The sequence below is a fragment of the Aythya ferina genome, assembly GCF_964211825.1.
Source record: "Aythya ferina genome assembly, chromosome: 16".
Taxonomy (NCBI): Eukaryota; Metazoa; Chordata; class Aves; order Anseriformes; family Anatidae; genus Aythya; species Aythya ferina.
Window position 1 is genome coordinate 10,915,624 of NC_140315.1, and position 19,645 is coordinate 10,935,268.

The 19,645-nt window shown below is 40.3% G+C and overlaps 1 protein-coding gene across 7 annotated transcripts; it reads left to right on the forward strand.

Annotated features, from left to right (window-relative positions):
- Positions 1-1,278: 1,278 nt before the first annotated feature.
- LOC311445495 (uncharacterized protein) lies at positions 1,279-11,484 on the forward strand. 7 transcript variants are annotated; one of them, XR_014698444.1, is made up of 6 exons: positions 1,279-1,330; positions 2,049-2,145; positions 4,600-4,800; positions 6,107-6,180; positions 6,656-6,803; positions 9,408-11,484. XR_014698444.1 is itself a non-coding variant. In XM_084537703.1 (5 exons), the coding sequence occupies exons 2-5, from the start codon at positions 2,079-2,081 to the stop codon at positions 10,626-10,628; spliced, it is 600 nt and encodes a 199-aa protein (XP_084393829.1). In that variant the 5' UTR covers positions 1,279-1,330; positions 2,049-2,078; the 3' UTR covers positions 10,629-11,484. The 7 variants fall into 7 exon arrangements, 1 of the variants encoding a protein (XP_084393829.1); XR_014698445.1 differs by having other exon boundaries at positions 10,445-11,484; XR_014698447.1 differs by having other exon boundaries at positions 4,600-4,737; positions 10,445-11,484.
- Positions 11,485-19,645: the final 8,161 nt, after the last annotated feature.

Here is a 19,645-nt window from a genome sequence, read left to right on the forward strand (position 1 = left end):
CCTGTGTCCATGCAATTCATCCAGTTTCTTTCTCCTCTTCTTTCCTGACAACTCTTCGATTTTTTGGCATGTTCTTTGTAGTTACAGTCAAATAAAGACATTCAAACTATTATAAGCAGCCTTTTCAGAGTAGAAGTATTTAACTTTTATCTGCTCCCTTAACAAAAGTGCAGACATATGAACTTCTGAGTAAGTGAGAAGGGCAAACATATTAGCTTTGGATATCAAAAGAAAGGTAGAAAGAATTGTCATCCTACTTACTAAAGCAAAAAAAAAAAAATATATATATATATATAAATAATAATATATATATAGGAAACATACAGAAAGTGGACAAGATTAAAAGATTAACACCTCTCTTTCCTTTCTGCTATCTGTTAAAAACAGCCCAAACATACCCAGAGCAAGCACTAGCCCACAGAGCAGTTTAGGCTGGTTTAGGTTAATTTCTTTCCTTGTCTGGTTGGCTGAAGTGGTAGAAAACAAGTATCTCAACATCCCTGAATTTGAACTTGGATCTGAACTTTGCTATTGCAGCCTCTCTTTTCCTCTACTTTAGGTCACATCTAAGATAAATTTTGCACTTAATGAATCATAAAAGTGATTTTTGCCTTGTAGCGAGCACATTGTGGTGAAACCTCAAGAATGTTTCCATGATTCAGGAGAAATGGCATAGGTGTCTCACTAAGTGTGATAAAGATAGGGTGACAGCATAGAGTAACAAGAAGCTACTAAATGTACTTAGAAAGCTTTTCTTTAGATTGACTAGAGGGAGTTAAACTTATCTGCAATTGCTTTATGGTCCCAGAGAGTATGAAGCTTTGTAGAGGTCTACAAAAACTAGACTGTGATGTTTGAAGCTTGAAGTGATGGAGAAGAAAAACTCCAAGGCTTTGAACAGTCAGTGAAAGTAAGATGAAGAGCAGAGCGAATCAGCTCTACCCTGAGAAAACAAAGCATGTACGTGAATAAAGCAACTTCCACCTAACACAAAAAACTGTACTAAATTCTAAGATCATCAACAGGTATGCCAATACCAGGACAAGGAAATTAGGTTCCCTTCAATATTTGGACCAGAATCACTCATTTTTGAATAAATGCTTCCAGAACTTGTCCTCAGATTAAATTAACATTATAATTTAAAAAAAAATAATTAAAAAGACACATATGGGAGGGTCTTCTTCTGACCCTACTCTAATCAGTTTAATGAGATTGCATGTGGTAGCACTTGCTAATAAGTGCTTGAAGCTACAAAGGCAGGGAAAGGTAGCAGGTCTACCTGAATCCACCCTCTAGCCAGAAGAACTTTGAGCCTCTAGTAGCTTTGTAGGTAGGTGCTTCTTCCATCTTTGTGGCTTTACACCAATTGTCACATTCACTGCTTGGTTAAATGTAGAAGTGAGGGTTGCTCTCATGTGTTGTGTCTCTCTACACACAGAAATGGTAATGGATGACTACTGGAGCCACTTTAGAGGGAGATGGAACTTTATAACTGGATATATTCATTTTATACGTATAGATAAAATAAACATACAAAAATATTATTGTACAAATATATGCGATATTTGTGTTTCTATTTATATGAATAATCTCAGGTGGACTGGGAGGGATCTTAGTAGGTTTTCCTGGAGAAGTTAGATCTGGATTAAATGCCAATGAGGCCTCAAAGACCTTGGTTCAGGCCTTTAGCAGACTCAGGCACCTACTTCAGGCTTTGGTCAGTAACTTGTAGGGAAGGGGAGATGTTTTTTCTTCTGAATAAATGAAATGTTGTATTCTAGTTGACATGCTTCTTTTCCAGATAAGTAGTCCTGGATGTGGACTCTCCTTGTAAATAGTCTCCATCTTCACAAGGAATTTTTACTGTATCATTTTTATCTAGGATCTGTTGCCTGTTTAACAGTTCTCCAGTTAAAGTCCTGTGTTTTGTTTTGTTTTTATCATAATGCATCTATGAACCTTTCACTATAGACAAAATGCCGAACAATTTGTAAAATTGTTGGTGCTCTAGAACCTAAAGCTGAACCTAGAACCCTTGGTTTGGACAGGGACACAGGTGTTAAATATTAACAAATGTAATGAACTCCAGAGCTCAGCTGGAATATCCCCTCATGAGACCATCTGTCATGTCTGAGCTACAAACAGGTTAGTGCACTGCTGATCTGCCTCAGTGTGCTGTTGACTATTTTTCCTCTCCTGACTGGTGAAGCACGTTCTTCTCATTCACTAAATCTGTTCTCTCAGTGTTTTTATTCAGCACTTGTCACTGAGTCAATGTGATGTGAAACAGGAGGGAGAAGAGGACCATATTCTGCCTAACCTGTTTGGTGTATCCATTGCTGTCACCATACAGTATAACTACAGCCTGTTCTTCTTTTCCATCCTGCTGCTGCTGCTTCTCTGATCTTTGCTGTACATCGTAGTACCTGCCAAGTTGGAAACAATTAAATAGTTGACAGTGGGTGGAGTTCTGTTCTTTTTCACATTTCTAGCGACTGCTGGAGTGCTTCTGGCCTCTGTGGTGGGCGGATTCATCCATTGAGCTGCAAGGGAAACTTCAGAACCTTCTGCAGTCCTCAATGCAAAATATTCCTTGTGTGCAGTTGCTTAGGATGAGTTATATGTGAACACTCTTCAGTGTCTTTGGATCCACTGCTTTTTCATATATTTCCTGTCATCTCTCCTCCCTGCATGTCTAGTTTTACATTGTTTCTACATGCTTAACTCATGCTTTCTACATGCCTAAGTCATGCTTTTAATAATAGTTGTCCAATTCTTTGCCTCTTATCATACCCAGCTAATTATTTTCAATTTATTGATTTTCCACGTGGAGATTAATAGGTTATTCAGCTTCAAAGCTTGTATCCACACAGCTGTGAGCTAACCCATAGGCATGGGAAGGGGTATACGTGTTTATGTTGTTGATCACCTTTCTAATGAACTTCGGTAAGAAACTAAAGGGATTTTTTTTCCTCCTTACTTAATATTAAGGAGCCATCCAGCTTCAGATTTTGCCATTGAATAACTGCATTTCACAAAAAGTAAAATAAACAAACCTCAGAAGCTTGCAAAAAGGGAATTGTTAATGTGTATTTTCTATGTCTTTAATTACAGTGGCTAATGAGTTATGGGTGCAAAAGAGCTAGGCACAATGGCAAAGCACCCTGGCAAAGATATGCATGATGTAGGGGTCAGAAGCTTCCCTGTGAGCCCCTACCCTTGGATTCCACCTCTGTACCATAGTTCATATACTGCTGTATCAACCTGTGAGGTGCAAACCAACCAACTCACCCTTGATTCTTTCCATATGAAATCATTTCAGCAGTCCAGTGTACAGTACAGCAGCTTTGTAATGCAGCCAAATAGGAACGAGAACCATTGGATTCACTACTGATGGAAAGGTGTAATGTAAATTTAACCTCTGATTATTGAAATATTGACTCTGATCTTAGTGGTTTATCTGACTTCTAATATACCATGGAATTATGATAATATAAGGCTATATGTTTGAGGCTTATATACATACAAGCCAATTATTTTTTGCTGTGGATAAAACTTTGTTAATGGTTTCCAACCTCCTCTACAAGCAGTTTTCACACCCATCTTTTGCCAAATCAAAAGCACATGTGACCATGCTCTAACTGTAAGTCAGCAATTGCCAAGGGACCTGGGGAGAAATGAGAGTAAATGGCTAAGACATGCAATTAACAGTTAAAAATAAGCAGAAACTTTGGCAAAGTGGTTACTGTCTAGCAAACCTGTGCTGAATGTTTCCAGCCTTCTTTCAAAATGGTAGCCCAAATTCTCTGCTTCACTGCACTCCATTGGCATGCTTGGCTTGCTGCAACCTGAACTGCAGAATTTATAGGTAAGTGCTGCAGACTTCACTAATTTCAGGTCATGTTTGAAACTCTTCAAAAATCAACCTACTTGCTGATGTATGGGTTAATATTTTCAGCTTTAAAAAAAAAAAATAAAGAAAGGAAAAGAAAAGGTCTGGTCTTTGCAATGAAGCACTCTTCAAACTTCTGACCTTGTGTCTCATCTGTATTCTAATTACACCGAGGGAAAAAAAAAATACTTTCTCTGGACCTTACTTTCTTGACAAAACTGGATGGTTTCAGTTGGTTTCTGAGCACAGAGTTTTTCCCAGATCTGCTATAGTTATGTTTGTGGCCACTGCTTGAAGAGGCTTATCTTGCCATGAATAAAGTGAGTTAAAGTAATTCCATCCCAATTAGAGGCACTGGTATGATGTAACTAGGAGGGACTTAGAAATAGTGATGAGCATGTGGTTCTACAGACATCATTTATGTATGAGGGACTCACACACTGGATTTGGGGCAGAATACGGAGTTCTTGTCACTGGAAAAATGGTGACTTGCTTGAAAATGAAAAAAAATAAAACTGGTGACAGCTGTCTTGCTGAAGAGCAAGACAGAAATAGACACAGGCTAGAGACTTTTAATAAAGTAGTTCAAGAAGGAGGTGATGGGAAGGCTGAAATGTGTCCAAGATACTACTCATTCTGCCCCCTGTCCCCCAGTGTTAATCCTCAATACAAATTAACCTCAATCATTTTCCTTTTCCTTCTTTTAGACACATACTTTGTCAAGCCGTGTTGCCTTAACACTTCCCAACCACCTGGAATAAATTTAGCCTGCCCAAGGAAAAAGAGTACAACATGGCAACCTTGGATGAAGGAGCAAGCCTGTGTCTTGCTGACTGCAGCCTCTTGTAGGTCATCACAGCACATGTGTGTCCCTCTCCTGTTATGGCTTTTGTTGAAAATGGCTCAAGGTACAAAAAACTGAAACTTCCTGTTAGGCTAGGAGCGGATCAGTGTGGGTAAGGTAGCGTGGGCAGGAAGGCATGCAAGCATCTGGTTTGAATAGCTTCGTGCATGCAGTATCAGCCAACTTTCTGTAGGTTTCACGGTTGTTGGCTTTTTTTTATCCCAGAGCTGTGGAGCAATGGTGGACCCCACCCTCCCTCTGCCTCCCAGGAAGGCTGCAGGAAAGCTCTTTGGAAAGGGGTCCGCTGCCTCCGTTTACAGGAGCTGCTAAGGTTAGAAAGGACTCTGAAAAGCACAGACAGTCCGAAAGGTCAAGTTTCTCCTGTGACACTGGACAGGCAGGAGGGCCTGGTGCCCTGATGTGCTTCTGATGGGAAAGCAACATGTGAGAAGACAGGCAGCGGCGCGGCCTGCAGGATACACATTCCTAAACGTCACTTAGCCATACAACCTGCGAGGGCGGAAAAGTGGGCAGATGGAGAAATAATATTTTCATTGAAAATTCTCTACCTCTAAAATATTTCCTGTCAAGGTTCCTTCCAAGGAGGGCTGAAGTGAGGGAGGAGGGGGCTGAGGTGGGATGTGTGGCAGTGGATACAAGTTTGACTCCTCAGGCCTCTCAATTTTGAGAGCGTTTAACTCAATCCCCTTTCTTTTTCCCCCCACCTTGAGAAAAGGATCATGCTAAGCATTACTGGAGCCGGAGGCAGTTTGGGAAGTGAAATAAACACCTGACTGTTAAATGCTAAAGGTTTACTCAACCAAAAATAAAAATAGTTCTGGTTTCCTCCACGAAGCTCTAGAATTACGTTCATCAGTGCACATGAGCTGGAGGTTTGCGCAAGGGGAGATTGAATGGTTGAAACTCCTCAGTGGGAAAATTTGGAGGCAATAAGACAGGCCTCCCTCTGTCCTGTAAGAGCTCTTCTATGCTGAGAAAATGCTGCAGCTGTTTTCCTGGTGCAATCTAAAAATAAACTCCCTCCTCCTTTCCTTGCTGCTTGTATCAGTTTCATGGGTGCTATCGCAAAACCAAGATGTGAAGCGCAATGGGGCAGAGTCTGAAGGGCGGACATTGTCCCCCTCACCCTGTCTGAGGGGCAAAAGGGAGCTGTGCCACATGACCCACTAGGAAATGTCAAAGAGTTTTAGACCAAAGTCACAGTAGCCTTTGGAGGTTCAGGAACTGCAAGGAGCAAATTGTAATCAACAAATCCAAGCCCTGAGCATTGGCACTAGTAAATCAGATCAGAAACTGTGGTGCAGGCACAGTGGTATTAGGATTCATCACTAAAGCCTTTTCTGCTGTAGCTCTATCAGATTTAAGCCAACGTGTTGCTGTAGATGATCTGTACCTCTGCGAGCTGAACTGGACCATCAGAAAGGTATAATTTCTGCAAAATTATCCTGCTTGTCTCCAAAATGCAAGATGGAATACTGTATTAAGATGTTTATTGGGACAGGTCATATATGACAAATTTGCATATGTTTCCTTCTGTCAGGTCATTCATAGATGGACAAGGAAATATCATTTAACATATATGAAATAGAGCAGATTCCCTCCCTGTATGGTGACTGCTTGCTGATTCTCAAAGCATGCCAACTTGTGAATTCACCCAGAAGGGCTATATGTGAATGAAACCAGACTTCAGTAGCTGTTGCAGTGTCCTGTGTACATATTTTTCTTCTGGTAGTAAAACAGATTAGGCAAACTGGAGAAAAGGACACTTGTTTTTACACATTTTCAGGTCAGTGAGGGAATAGAGTTACTAATGGGATTTCAAACTTGCATCTCTATTCAAGTCAACCAACGCTAATGGCTTCACAAAAATATTCATACCATTCTCTTTCTTAACTGAGGTGAAGCAAATCCATGGGATCCAAAATTATTCAGGACTCCCAGATGGATGAACTTGAAGCTGAATTGGAAGGACAAGACTCCCAAACTTAGATTTGCTCTAGGGAAATGGGAAGCCCAGAGGGAGAGAAACACCCGACCTGAGCCAAGGTAATAGTGAAGCTGGATTATCGTGGAACTGCTCTCGCTAAAAAAAAATTTGCTGTAGTTAACCAGAAAGTTTTAGGGTAAGAAATTATAGAACAATTTGGGCAAAGAGAAATGAAAGCCACCTGTTTAAAGTTAGCCTTTAACCTATTCCCTCTGCCTTCCCTCTTGCTTTCTTGCTCTTTCAAATTCTCCCAGTATCTCTGCTTTCCATAGAAGCAAATCTTCCCCAGGGAAAGTCAATTCTGAAGGCAATTTTCCAAAAACCATTTGGCAGAATTGGCCAGTACTTCAACTGCAAACATGAAAAGGCATTTATTCCACTAACTCAAACGTAGTTTGGAAGAGACATTACTGAACTTGTTTTAGGAATATACTTTGACTGCATCAGTTTTATTGCTTCTTGTATAAATGTCAAACTCAATTTGCCTCAAAGCAGAAAAAAAAAACACAAAGTACACAGTAATGTATATATTACATACAAAAACTCGGGGGGGGGGGGGGGGGAGGGAAAGAAGTGTTATCTCCATGGTAAAGTCAAGCCCATACCATGTTAATTGTGCCTCTCATACACACTCAGTATTTCAGTAGTAGTAAGAATAAGGAGGGTGTGTGAGTCTGGTATTGAACACTGTGTAGGACTGATAAACTGGCCAGATGATACGGGATCCTGAAGATCTAATATTTCTTAAATTTTACTTGCTTGATTTTGTAACTTTTCTTTTCTTCTTTTCATTCCTTAAAAGGGTTCTTTTTCTGTTGTGTAAAGAACTCGTGGTAACCCCAGCCTTTGTGCACCATCAGCAGTGTTTAACCTTGCACTGTTAGCACATCAGCCTATCATTTAAGACCCAGGGCAGCAGCAGAAAAGGATTTTTTTTTTTTTTTTTTTTCTTGGAAGTAGGGGGGTTAGTTGGAAAGCACATCTTCTAAATTCCTGTTTCAATTAGAACTTATAGCCAAATTTTCTAGCAAGAAGTGCATTGGCTATTTCAAAATACTTTATCTCAGCAAAACTACAGTTGGAATTTCTTGGGGGCTAAAGAAGAAAGCACATCTTTACTCCAAAGGTTATCCCCCTGCTGAATTTCAAAGACTCAATGCAGACAATGTGGGAGACAGTTTCCAGGGCAAAGAAAAAAAATTGCAGATTCTTTTATAGTAAATAAAAAGCATTAAGCAATATAAATAATCTAATTTCTGCTATTTTACTGTACAATATAGTTTGCAGAAAGTGTAAGTATTAGGACCGACTACATATTAGGTGCTGCTATTTCTAAATTATTACTGTGAACACATTAGATTTTGCAATGATTTCATTTGCATTTTAAGGTCTGATCCTACAAAACCTTAACTTCCCTCATGTGAGTAACTGCAATGGCATCAGCAGTGCTTCTTATCTACATAAAGTTAATGTCTTGCACAATTATTTGCAGGATCAGGACATAAGACTGAAAATGCAATTACTTTGTGAGTTAAAAGACAAAAATGCTCTTTGGAATAGGAGGTGAGATTCTCCACTGGATTAAACGATAGAGGACCCATTGAATTTAGTGGAGCTATCCTGCTTCACACCCGCTGATATGGCCCATTAATTTTAGTGTATGAAAATGAATCTCTGCTCTAAAAATACCAATTAGTAATAAGCTTTCAGAAAGAGGAAAAAATCAATTTAAATTCATTTTGTGTAATGCACATTTTCTGTTGCTATTTTAGTTAAATTATTATTATGCATAATAATGTTAGGCCAATAGGTGCTGTCACTTCAGGAATTTGCAGCTGTGATGGGAAGTGTAAAAGTTAGCAATAGGGAAATTTTAGAAAAGTCTTCATAATTTTTTGTCGTTATTATGATTTTGATTAGGGTAGTGACATCTGTCTGTGTCGTCCATCCTTCTTCCCTCCGACCCCCCCCCCCCCCCCCAGCCCAGTCTCATCCCCATAGTGCTGAGCACGTAAAGAGAGATTATGCCAGCTCAAAGCAATTTACAACCTAACTAGAAAAAATGAGCAAAGAGGAAAAGGGGAAACTGAGGCGAAAAGAGCTGCCAGAAGTAAGTGAGCCTGCGGTCAATCTCATGCCTCTTTGACTCACAGCCAGGTGTGCTATTCAGCACATCAGGCGGATGTATTTTTTTTTGAGTGCATGTGCAAAAGTGAATATGTACTCTGGATCTGAGCCAGTCTCAGCAGTCAAACTACCTGGAGACAAGCATGCAAGCAAGATCCTGTGCAAACACCCAGCTCTGTGGGCATTGAATCACCAGTTGGTGCATGGGGTTATTTGCATGTTCATTTTGCTTCAATTCAGTGCTCATCCCATGAGCATTTGTGCAAAGATCACACTCCTGTGCTGGAAAGTCAAGTGTTGTCTCCGTATTACCATTCTGCATTGGTATTTCACAAACAACAACAGTCTTTTGGGATAAGTGGCACTCAGAAAGATTCAAAGCTGGTTTCCTCATATTCCAAGCAATCCTGAGATAGCAATGAGCCGTAGTCACAGCTAGATTATTCATGCTTACTCATAAGGGAAGAGAAAAACATGGGAAAAAATAGTTTGGGTTCCTACAGTATATAACTGAAGGATGGTACTCATGTCCACAGGACATTGCAAAGACCTAAAATACCAGTTGGTTCAGAAAGCAGCTGAAATCCCAGAAGAAAAAGGCAGCGAGGACTATTAAACACCGTCGCTAGCTGCAGATGACTGGCAGCAGGGGGTCTATGCTGAGGAGAGCAGCACTCACTGATTGTCTTACCCTTACCATCTTCCCTCGGTGAGCGAGCACTGGGCACACCAAACCTTTGGTTCATGGAAGTTTGGCTGAACTAGTGCACAGCCTGAAGTTTGCCTTAGTCCCCGTGGTAAAGACATTCAAGCCTCAGAGCCCCACCACAGCCATTTAGGAGATTTAAATCTATAGATGCTCTAATAGTGACTTGTTTTTTTTGTTTAAGAAGTAAGAAAACAAACTTGTTGTATGGGTATACCAGCTCAGATGTCTTATGGAGTTTTTCAGGGACTGCTTTGGAAACCCACTGCTCACTATCTTTAAGTGCATTAACTTTGAATAGTTAAGCATGTTTAATGCCTCTTGGGATAGTGCTAAGGTTGTATTACAACAACCAAGAGTTCAGGGTCCAGAACCAAGCTGCTTCACGCAACCTGGGGCTGCTCCGTGCCTACAGGTATGGACTCAGCAGCATGGAAGGTTGTGAGTGCCACCTAACCTCCAGCAGCTGGCAGATTAACAGCGGCAGCTCACAGAAGCAAGCCATCCTCAAGATGCGAACCTCTTTCCCCTCCACACTTTGTGTCCCATCAGCCCCTGCTAGCATTTCCACCTTGTTCTGCAGTTATAAAGTTGTTTCTCAATGGCAAAGAAATAAAGAAAAAAATTTAAAAAAAAAAAAAAAGGAAAAAAGAAAAAAGAAAAAAAAACAACCCACACCACTACCCAACATTTTTTCCTCTAAGAAACCTATTGACAGGCAGATCCTGTGGATTCCTCCTAGTGCAGCTATCTTTGAACTGAGGACTTCTTAGTGGAGTTGGGGAGTTTCCTGGGGTTTTAGTGTTTTTTTCCTAAATTGATTGTGGAATTTTTAAACAAGGTTGGTGCCTCTGATCTTTTTCTCAGCAGCTGCAAAATCTCTTTCTCTCCCCACAACTTGTTCTACGGAAACCTGGTATTGGAAAAATTAAAGGGGAAAGGACAGCAGCATCATTTGCAGAGCCAACCTCAGATGAAACAAGGACCATTCCTATTGCTTTGTGAACAATCAAACTGGCTTTGGATACTGGAATTTTACTCTAGACTGTGATTTGAATATTGGACACTCCTAAAGATCATTAATCCCCACTGTTTGGTTCAGGTCTCTGCTGTGAAATAGATTAATTATTTCTTGTGTGCAGTCTTTATTCAGGCACTGAACAATGAAGGATCATTTGTAGCTTTCTGCTTTTTTCAGTGTATTTTCCATGTCTTGTTCTGTATCTTTTTGTTATAAAGATTCTATCCTCACATGTCATGAGACAGTTTGATTTCAGTGAACTCTATGACTTTATGCCATTTCACGTGACTTTATACCTAGCCTAGCATTTTTAATGTCTGCCTGTATCTATAGTTGCATGCGTAGGGGTTACATTGCTGTGAGTATAAACCTTCTCCAGGCTGCACCACACAGACAAGCATGGCCATGAGAATGAAAGGAGCCTGTAGGGATGAAACAACACTGAGCTGAACCCTCACCCAAAGGCAGGATGGGACCTTTTTGGAGTGTTGAAGACATGCACACAAACTCTTTAATTTGTTGGCATTCTGTATTGCGTTTTAAGCTGAGACAACAGAAGTGCCAGTAAATATATAAAAAGATTGGAAACCTCCAACCTTCTTAAAAACAACAAAATGCTGAAAATCTGCATGTAAACAGTTGCTACCAAGATTTATAAATGCAGTTTGGCTGTCTTGGGCCATCCTGATGGAGCAAGGATTAGCATCCAAGTACTTAAGTGGTTTTTACTCCAATCTTTTTGAGGGACTTTTACCACCAACCCAATCACATTTATTTCACACTCAACCTTTCCAAATAATGTTGGAATCAGAAAGTTATTTATGTGACCTGCTTAATTGAAAGAGCATTTGCTGTCAGTGATCAAATAAACTGTTATTGATCTTCAGCATTGGAGGCTACTCACATGGAGCATTCTGGTACGTATTTTTCATTAAGACACTTTTCAGAAAAAAAAAAAAAAAAGAAAAATCAGAATGCAAATGCAGCAAAAAAAATCCTATGGGGTACTAAGATTAAAAAAAATAATCAAAGAGTTTTAAGAGTGACTCCAGAGAAAAGAAACTGTGCAAAGCACAGAATAGTAATAACACCAAAGATTGAAGATAAATGGGAGAGCTTCAATACACACAACACACTGCTCTGAGCTCCCAACACTTAATGAGAGAAAACTGGTAAAATAAGGAGCAATGGTTTGGTCATCACAAACCTAGTGATCTAAGATATTATATCTAATATCTTATATTTTATGTTCTTAAAGAATAAATCCCTTAATTGTTGATTACCAGACCCTGAGAAAGTATCATTCCACACTTGCCCTGCTCGTGAACACTTTGCTACACATCATGTCAACCACTGTCAGAAAAACAGTAGGGGTGGATGGACCTTGTTTTGATCCAGCATGACATTCCTGTATTTAAAGTGAAGCTTAGGATATGTCTCATTTACCACTAATCCTGTGACAAAACTATTGCTTACATCATGTCTGAGAGAGGGAAATACTTGTCCCACTGCTACCCCTGAGACCAGAGGCTCGTGTTCTGTTATGGTTTAATTCTCTAAGCTCAGAATAACTCAGTTGAATCTAGATCTGTCTACATGTGAGTTATCTCAAGATAAACTCATATCGGAACTCATTTACAAACTATAGCAATTTAGTCACTTTTTTTTTTTTTCTTGAGAAAAGTATATCTTAAATGCATGTACTTTGAGCCATGGGGAAATCAAGGGTAGGATTCTCTTTGCTCTCAAACTATGAGCACTCAGCACAGGAGAGATGATGGTAAGCTAATTGTTACACCATTCACAGGCTGTGAATTCACCAGGCTTTAGATAGGATGCAATCTTGTCATTCTGTTTTTTCTATTTTTAAGTGAAACCTTATTCAAACTTCATTTTCAGTAGGATTTTTTCAGTCTCTTAAACAAAAATACTTTGTATTTTCCTGTTATAAAAATTTTGAGACACACTTTCAGACTACAGACATTTTACTGATAAAATGACATACATCTAAAATACAAGGCTTTATAATAGAAACACTAACACAGTCTTGACTACCGCAGCTCTATTCTAATATCAGTGAACTTCCTTTGGGGGTGAAGCTTTGCCTCAGGAACCTTAATTATCTGATGTGGTCAATTACTCCAAGATAATGATGATTTTATCAGGTATTACTGCTGAAATATTTTACGATAGACGGGCTATTTAATTGCATTCCTGACCTACCAAAATGCTTACAGATGACTCAATTAAACACTATGAGAATACAGGAGGAAGGGAGGGAGGCAGGGACAGTACTTAGAATCCTTGCCTATAGTTCATCTTGAGATTTTTTTGTTCCTCTTGAAAAATCCATCCATCCATCCATCCATCCATCCATCCATCCATCCATCCATCCATCCATCCATCCATCCATCCATCCATCCTTTCAGCCATCTGTCCATCCTTTCACCCCTCCATGCATTTAAGCAAGCTGCATGTGTAGCATTGCCTTGGCAGGAAGTTTGGGTAAATGAGCTCAATATTAAGGTACAAATGGGAACGCATGTCCAGCCTCTCTCCTGCTGAGGGATTAGCAGTGGATCCTGCATAATTCTTGCGGTGGATTAGCAAAGACATTTTAACATCCCTGAGTGTCCCAGTGCAGATGAGCACAGTGAAATGAACTTCCTTCCACATTCAAATAAAGCAGTTTTTAAGACAATAGAAAAATGACTTTATTACAGCTGCCTATGGGGATGGTCGCAGCTTCTGTAACTCCTTCACACACCCAGGTGCAGTGCACACCGAGGTCGGTGGGCTAGCCCTTTGCCTCCTTTAGTCCGGTGGCTCCTGGTGCAGGGCTGATGTTTGCCAGGGAGGCTGAGGTTGCCCTGAGGACTGCTTTAATTGGCATCTCTGCTTCAGCGCTCATAATGGGCTGTTTCCCAGGCACAAAGCTGCCATGTCTTAAGAATGTCTGGCTCCAAAGCAAGCATGCCTCTGCCTTGGGTCAGTCCCTGCCTGGGGTGTGCTCAGGCAGGCAGCGCAGACCTGGTGCATTGCCTGCACCCATGGTGCAGGGAGCGCCTCGCAAGAGCCACAGTCAGGGAAGGGGGGGCATTCCCCTGCCAAGCAATCAATTTGCTTCTGGTTAAATAGGATCTGTGTGCAAGATTTGGAGGGTAGATTATTTCCCTGCTGTGTACAGTGATGTTACTGTAGCACTCTGAGCAACTGCATTAAGGACTCAGCCAAAAGCACTGAATACAATGGCGAGCCTGCCCTTCATTTCAATGGTTGGTGGAATTCTGCTGCAGTTCTCTACAAAGGTCCATTTGTCTTTCCACTCTGGAAATAACATGTATTGTTGCAGTATTGTTGCAAAAACTAGCAGCAAATCCTCCCGGGGAAGAGTGTGGTTACCCACTGTTGCATCAGGCTAACAGAAAGGAGAGATGACATTTTATGGGGGTTTACTCAGAGAAAACTTTTCATGAGAATATAATTTCCATTTTATGGGTTCTCTGAACAGAATTTTCATGGGCAGCATCTTGATCCTTTTCTGTTAAGTTTTCAGCATTGCTAACACTCTTTTCAGTCACATTCCAAAGCACAGCATCCACAAATATTCCCAAATATATCCTAAATTGCCCAGGAAGGAAACAATTTTCCCTATCTGAAATTAGAACAAAATAAGATTCTAAAATGTCAAATTTTAGCAAACTAAAATGCTGCAGTAATTGGTTTGGATAAGTCAAAACAGTTCAATTTGACTGTTAAAAATATTGCTATCATTAGTCTTCGTATCAAGATGAAAAGTCATATTGAAGCTACTGTAATTCTTTTATTATTAAGAAAAACAACAACTAACAGTCAAAGGAAATAGTAAAAGGCAGCAAAGTCTTAAGCACCATGTAGAGCACCATTATTTTATTCAATATTACATAAGGAAGGAACAATTCTTACGGAGTAAAATGATGTATTGGGGCCAGGGCAAAACTGTGGCTCTTTGCAAATCATATGTGGCAACAGCATTGACCCAAAGAATTTCCTATTGAAAACACCTTTCTTGCAAGATATTCTTTCCTTGCCTGTACAGTGCTCCTGACAGGCATCAGGATGTGCTTCTCAGTAACACAAACTGCCAAAGATGTTTGCAGAAAATACTCTAATTGGGTATTTTCATAAAGGTATACTGACAGTAATTTCTTTTGGTGATATGCAGGGCATGGCATTGAGTCCTGGACCTTTGTTGTGGGATTTGAAGGTGAAACTGTTTCACTGAGCTTTCAGGGATGGACATGCAGTTCAAGTTGGTCCTGTATTTATTAAACCAGCAACTACACATAGGTTCACTCGGTGCCTGCTGGTATTGCTGTGTTCCTAGCAGCAATGCAGACCAAGGGCTGCAGTCCCTGCAGCAAGGTGTTCCCTGCACGTGCTGCTCCTCCTGCACTCCCTTACAGAAAGGGTCACTTTGAGCTACAACACTTCTTTGCACTAGTTTCCATACAGCCAACCCCCCCAGAACTTCCAAATATTGCAAATAAAATTTTTATGCCTGCAGTGCTTCAGCTCCTTCTTACAGTACAAACACATTTCAGAGTTACCACTTAATACAATTATAGTTCATTTAGCCAGCAATTACAGTAATAGGAAGACTGGCAACCACTGTCACACAGACTGTGGAAAATCAATGTTACATAGAGGTATTTCTATTCATCCTATGGAATGCCTTCTTAGTTAAATGCACATACCCTGGAATCACAGGGAAAATTTAAGATCACTATTTTTTACATTTTTTTTTGTTTCTTTTTTCTTTTTTACATTTATCCAAATACTATTTGGTTTTCAGATAGAAAAATAGTATACAATACCCTGAGGCCTCTTCAAACTTAATTTATCCCATGATTCCATGAATTATTGGACCTGTTCTTTTGGCAGATCCATTTTCAATTGCATTTCACCTGACAGAGGACTTTTGACAACTCATTTCTTAGAGGCAACTCAAAATATGGTTGTCCACAGGCACTGAAACAGAAACTTTTGAGTTTTTCCTAAAGCTATTGTACAATGTTTGCTTTTACTTCAAAGTCATAAATTTATGTCCAGGAAGGCATTTAAATAGGTGTTTCAGTTAATCCTTATTTTAACAGAGTTCTGAAGAATCTACATAAACATATGGCTACAGTTAAGCAAATGTGCACTAGACAGGAATGAAGTGCTGAATTACAGATGTAGTGCTTCCAAAAGAAAGCTAAGACTATAACCATGTCTCCTGAGTTTTAAATCCTCTTTCTCAGTCACTTAACCATGCTGCAACAAACCTACTTTGGACTGATGGTTTAAATAGCTGTTATATTTGCATTTCATTATGTGAATGGCCCTAAAAATTAAGACTCACATAAGGAAAAAAGGATCTGTAATTGTACCTGGAATATTTATTCCCAAGAAGGAGGAGGCTAGTTGTTCCTAGGAGGATCCCTTTGTTGCTCCAAAACCAAAAACCTTTAAATCATTGTCATTAGTGCAAAGAGTGGTTTCAGCAAGGAGAATAATGGTATTTTTGTAGGTTGCCAAACTTTTGCTGCAGAAGAGCCTCTTGGCAGCAGATCCACTTGATTCGATGAGCATTACTGAATTTCCTCGTTGATCTGTTCATCTCTGCATGGTGCCATCTTTTGACGGTGTTACATTATAGCCCCTTGTTCTTATGATAAATTATTTTAATTCATCATCACAGCACACTCTTGGTCTAATGATGGATTAGTGTTATGCATCATCAGGGCGAGGAGCATTGATAATGTACCAGAGGAACCCCCACTGACAGTAGAAAAATCTGCCAAAATAATTAATTTGCTCTGCACCAAACTGGAAACAGATATAAAGGTCTGATTGCATCCCACAACAAAAATTCCACAAAGAGGAAAGTCCAGTTCCAGTGGCAATCTGTGCAAAGACGAAGGATAGAGATGTGGTCACCTAGTCAAATGGAAGTGCAGGGACTGGGGCAGCCTTTGCACCAGACAGTGCAACAGGGATCAATGTGCACAAAGGTGTAGGTGTGTTGTGCAGGCTCAGGGCTGCAGCAATGTTCCTTCATGGTATCAGAGCAACTCATTTTGGTGTGCAGAGTATTGAGAGGCCTGAACTCACTGGGGAATGCATAGGGAGCTTGAAATGATGCTGTCTGTCCTTCAGAGGTAGGTGCCAAACAGCAGCAATTCAGCTGCTTCTGCATCCCCCAGTGCAAGCGTCAGGTCTATGGGAAGCTGACCAAGGAAGAGCATCCCGCATCAGATTCACCAGGATGTAACTCTCTTAACTTTGAGAGAAATCACAAGAGACATTTGTACCTTCATTCCAGCTAATAGCTCCTGCAGAACTATGAATGCAGCCAAACAACAGAGTGCAACAAAATACAGGTTAAGAGCTAATAACAATAAAAGTCAAAACAAGTACAAATATACATTTTAACCACTGAATCTTAAGAGCTTAATTGGGCTCAGTCATTAATTAATTTCACTTTAACTGTGGAAATTAAAAAAAAAAAAAAAAAAAAGTGATTTCTGTTGTAAAGAAATGAAGCCCTTTGTATATTTTTCTTCAAGTTCAGTGTTACAGTTACCATACAATACCTGTGTTACAACTGTGATGATATACATCAAGAAAGCACTGAACACCAAAGAAAACACATAGAAGATTGAACATAATATCATTCACTTTCAGGTAAATCCATATACAGAACATTAAACAATATTGGCATCATCAGAGGCTAGACTCAACTCATCCTGTAATTTCAGCGATAAAAGTGAACCAATGTATTGGCACCTGGGATCTCCAGGGGCTGCTCTGCAGATCATTCTCAAATGGAGAATTTTCCACATTTTTTTGAAAGGCAAAGCCACAGAACTGAAGTACTGAGCTTGAATTTTTGTCCCCTGTTTATGAGGCAGGTACTTTCAGAGCCAGCCATCTGCCTCTGTCTCTCTAAACTGTCACACTGGCTCTTAGTGTTAGCTCACCTGAGTGATAGAAGTTGGTAGCACTTTTCTCACTCTTGGTTCAGTGCACAGCTTACCCAGGCTCAAGTTTTGTCAAGGAAACAAAATCCTCTTGATGTCAGACCCTCTTATTGAGGAGCTCTGCCTATCAAGGTAGCTACTCTGGCACAATTCACATTGTTTATTCATGAGTAAGTGAGCAAGCAGTGTGTTAGCAATTAATGTCATTGGGTGACAAAAATTAATGCTTGCTCTTAGCAGTCACACATTTTGTGTGGTTTAATGACTTTGAAATCAAGGGGTTTACAGAGGCTCAACACTGAGCAGCTGCTGAGGTGGTGACAAAGCTCCAATGCGTGCTCTCAGGGACAGGCATAAGGCTGAATACTGGCCTTATTTCCTCTACATCCTCACCCATTTCCTCTACATCACAAAAGTAAAGGCTATATTAGAAGACTTTAGAAGTGAAATCTGTGATGAATTAAACCAATTAATTAAATTTGGTGGCAGAACAGAGATTAAACTGTGGTTTGTGGAAGCTGTGTAAAGCAATGAAGAACAGGACACATCCAAGCCAAGAGATAAATGACTAAACAAGTGGTTATGCATTAAAGCTAAAGATTCACTGTAGTTCTGGTGGAAGAAAGGCTTTGTTCTCATTACCTACCTTAAGCACATGGGCTAGCCTGCCCCCAGGCTGCTTGCCCCAAGCAGATGTTGCAGGATTTGGAGCTATTGATGACATTGAGACTTTTTCATGAGTTTTTCTGAGCTTTTCATAAACTTTATAAATCTGTAGTGTGGGATTACTCAGAGAATGATCCCAGGTAGTTACCAGGACTTGCAAATAATTATTCACATAACCTACTAATTGACAGTTGGTCTAGAAACTGAACTTCATGAAGGGTATAAGAAGTATTTTTTCCAGTGCAGCTTCTGAAGCACATCTCCCATCTGAGCACAAGCCTGAGCACATCTCCCGTCTGGCATTTCATCTGTAGTTACCTTCCCTTTAGAGTGGGCCCCACTGCTGTATCTGACCTGACACCTGGAGTGGATCCAGGAAGAGATTTGACCATGAAAGGGAGTATGACATGGAGCTGCAGGTTCTGCGTGACTTCTGATTGGAACCTCTCTGCCAGCCATCTCAGGAATATACCCTAACGGCTGTGATTTATTGCTGTGTTATCATGCCTGTCTGACTCATTACAGACTCTGAATTTTATCAGGCAGCTTGTCCTCTAATGTCTGGTAACCAATTACCGTGGTCTGCAAAGAAGCCTGAAGTACTTTGCCAAACACTGCTAATAAACTCAGAAAGAGCCAGAACACAGCTTCAGGTTGTCTTAAGGAAATTCCAGTGAGCACTTTCCACTTTATCGTCTAGTTCATAGCATGAACTGGGAATTATCTTGAAGAGTCATTCTCTACACAGAGCTAAACTCCCCTTTAAGGAGTGTGCCACACTGGATTACTGCACACGGACTTTCCTCCATCCTAAGACTGCTGAACTCAGTAGGAGCCTTTCAAATGACAACAGTGAAAGCAAGACTCAGCTCACAGTCTTCAGTAGAAGTACAGGTACTTCAGAAGAAAATGAAAAAAAATATATATATATATATAAAATCCCATGTTTCTCTTTGTTTTACCACAGCTAAAGCAGCTGGAAAAATCAGAATGAGCAAGTGGCTGCACTAAAAGAGTGACAAGTATCCATTGCTACAAGCTTATGAATAAAAACACACCTGTATCTTAAAGGATAAAATCTTCTTTATGCAAGTGCTCTGCAGCAAAGTGAATCTGTGCTAAGTGCTTCATTATATACTTATTATTTTCTTTTGGGGCTGGCTTGCCCTTATGGTCAGAGAAGGAATGAGCAGGGCTCTGTGCTGCAGAGCTGATCATCAGCCACCCCCCTGCAGCCACAAGTTTTCTCTTAACCCTGCTCATTTCTCCAGCTCCTAAAAGGGCTTCACCCATGGTCTTGGTGCTTCATGTCTGGCATGGTGGCTGGTGTCAGCCTAAAACATGAGCAGTTTGGGAGCCCCGATCTTAAAGACAGCA

Excerpts from the sequence above, each read along its gene's own strand:
- LOC311445495 (XM_084537703.1), top strand. The coding sequence starts at position 2,079 with ATGAACTCCAGAGCTCAGCTGGAATATCCCCTCATGAGACCATCTGTC. Across the intron at positions 2,146-4,599 it reads CATGTCTGAGCTACAAACAG|ACACATACTTTGTCAAGCCG; the intron begins GTTAGTGCACTG and ends TCCTTCTTTTAG. Across the intron at positions 4,801-6,655 it reads TTTGTTGAAAATGGCTCAAG|GTGAAGCAAATCCATGGGAT; the intron begins GTACAAAAAACT and ends TTCTTAACTGAG.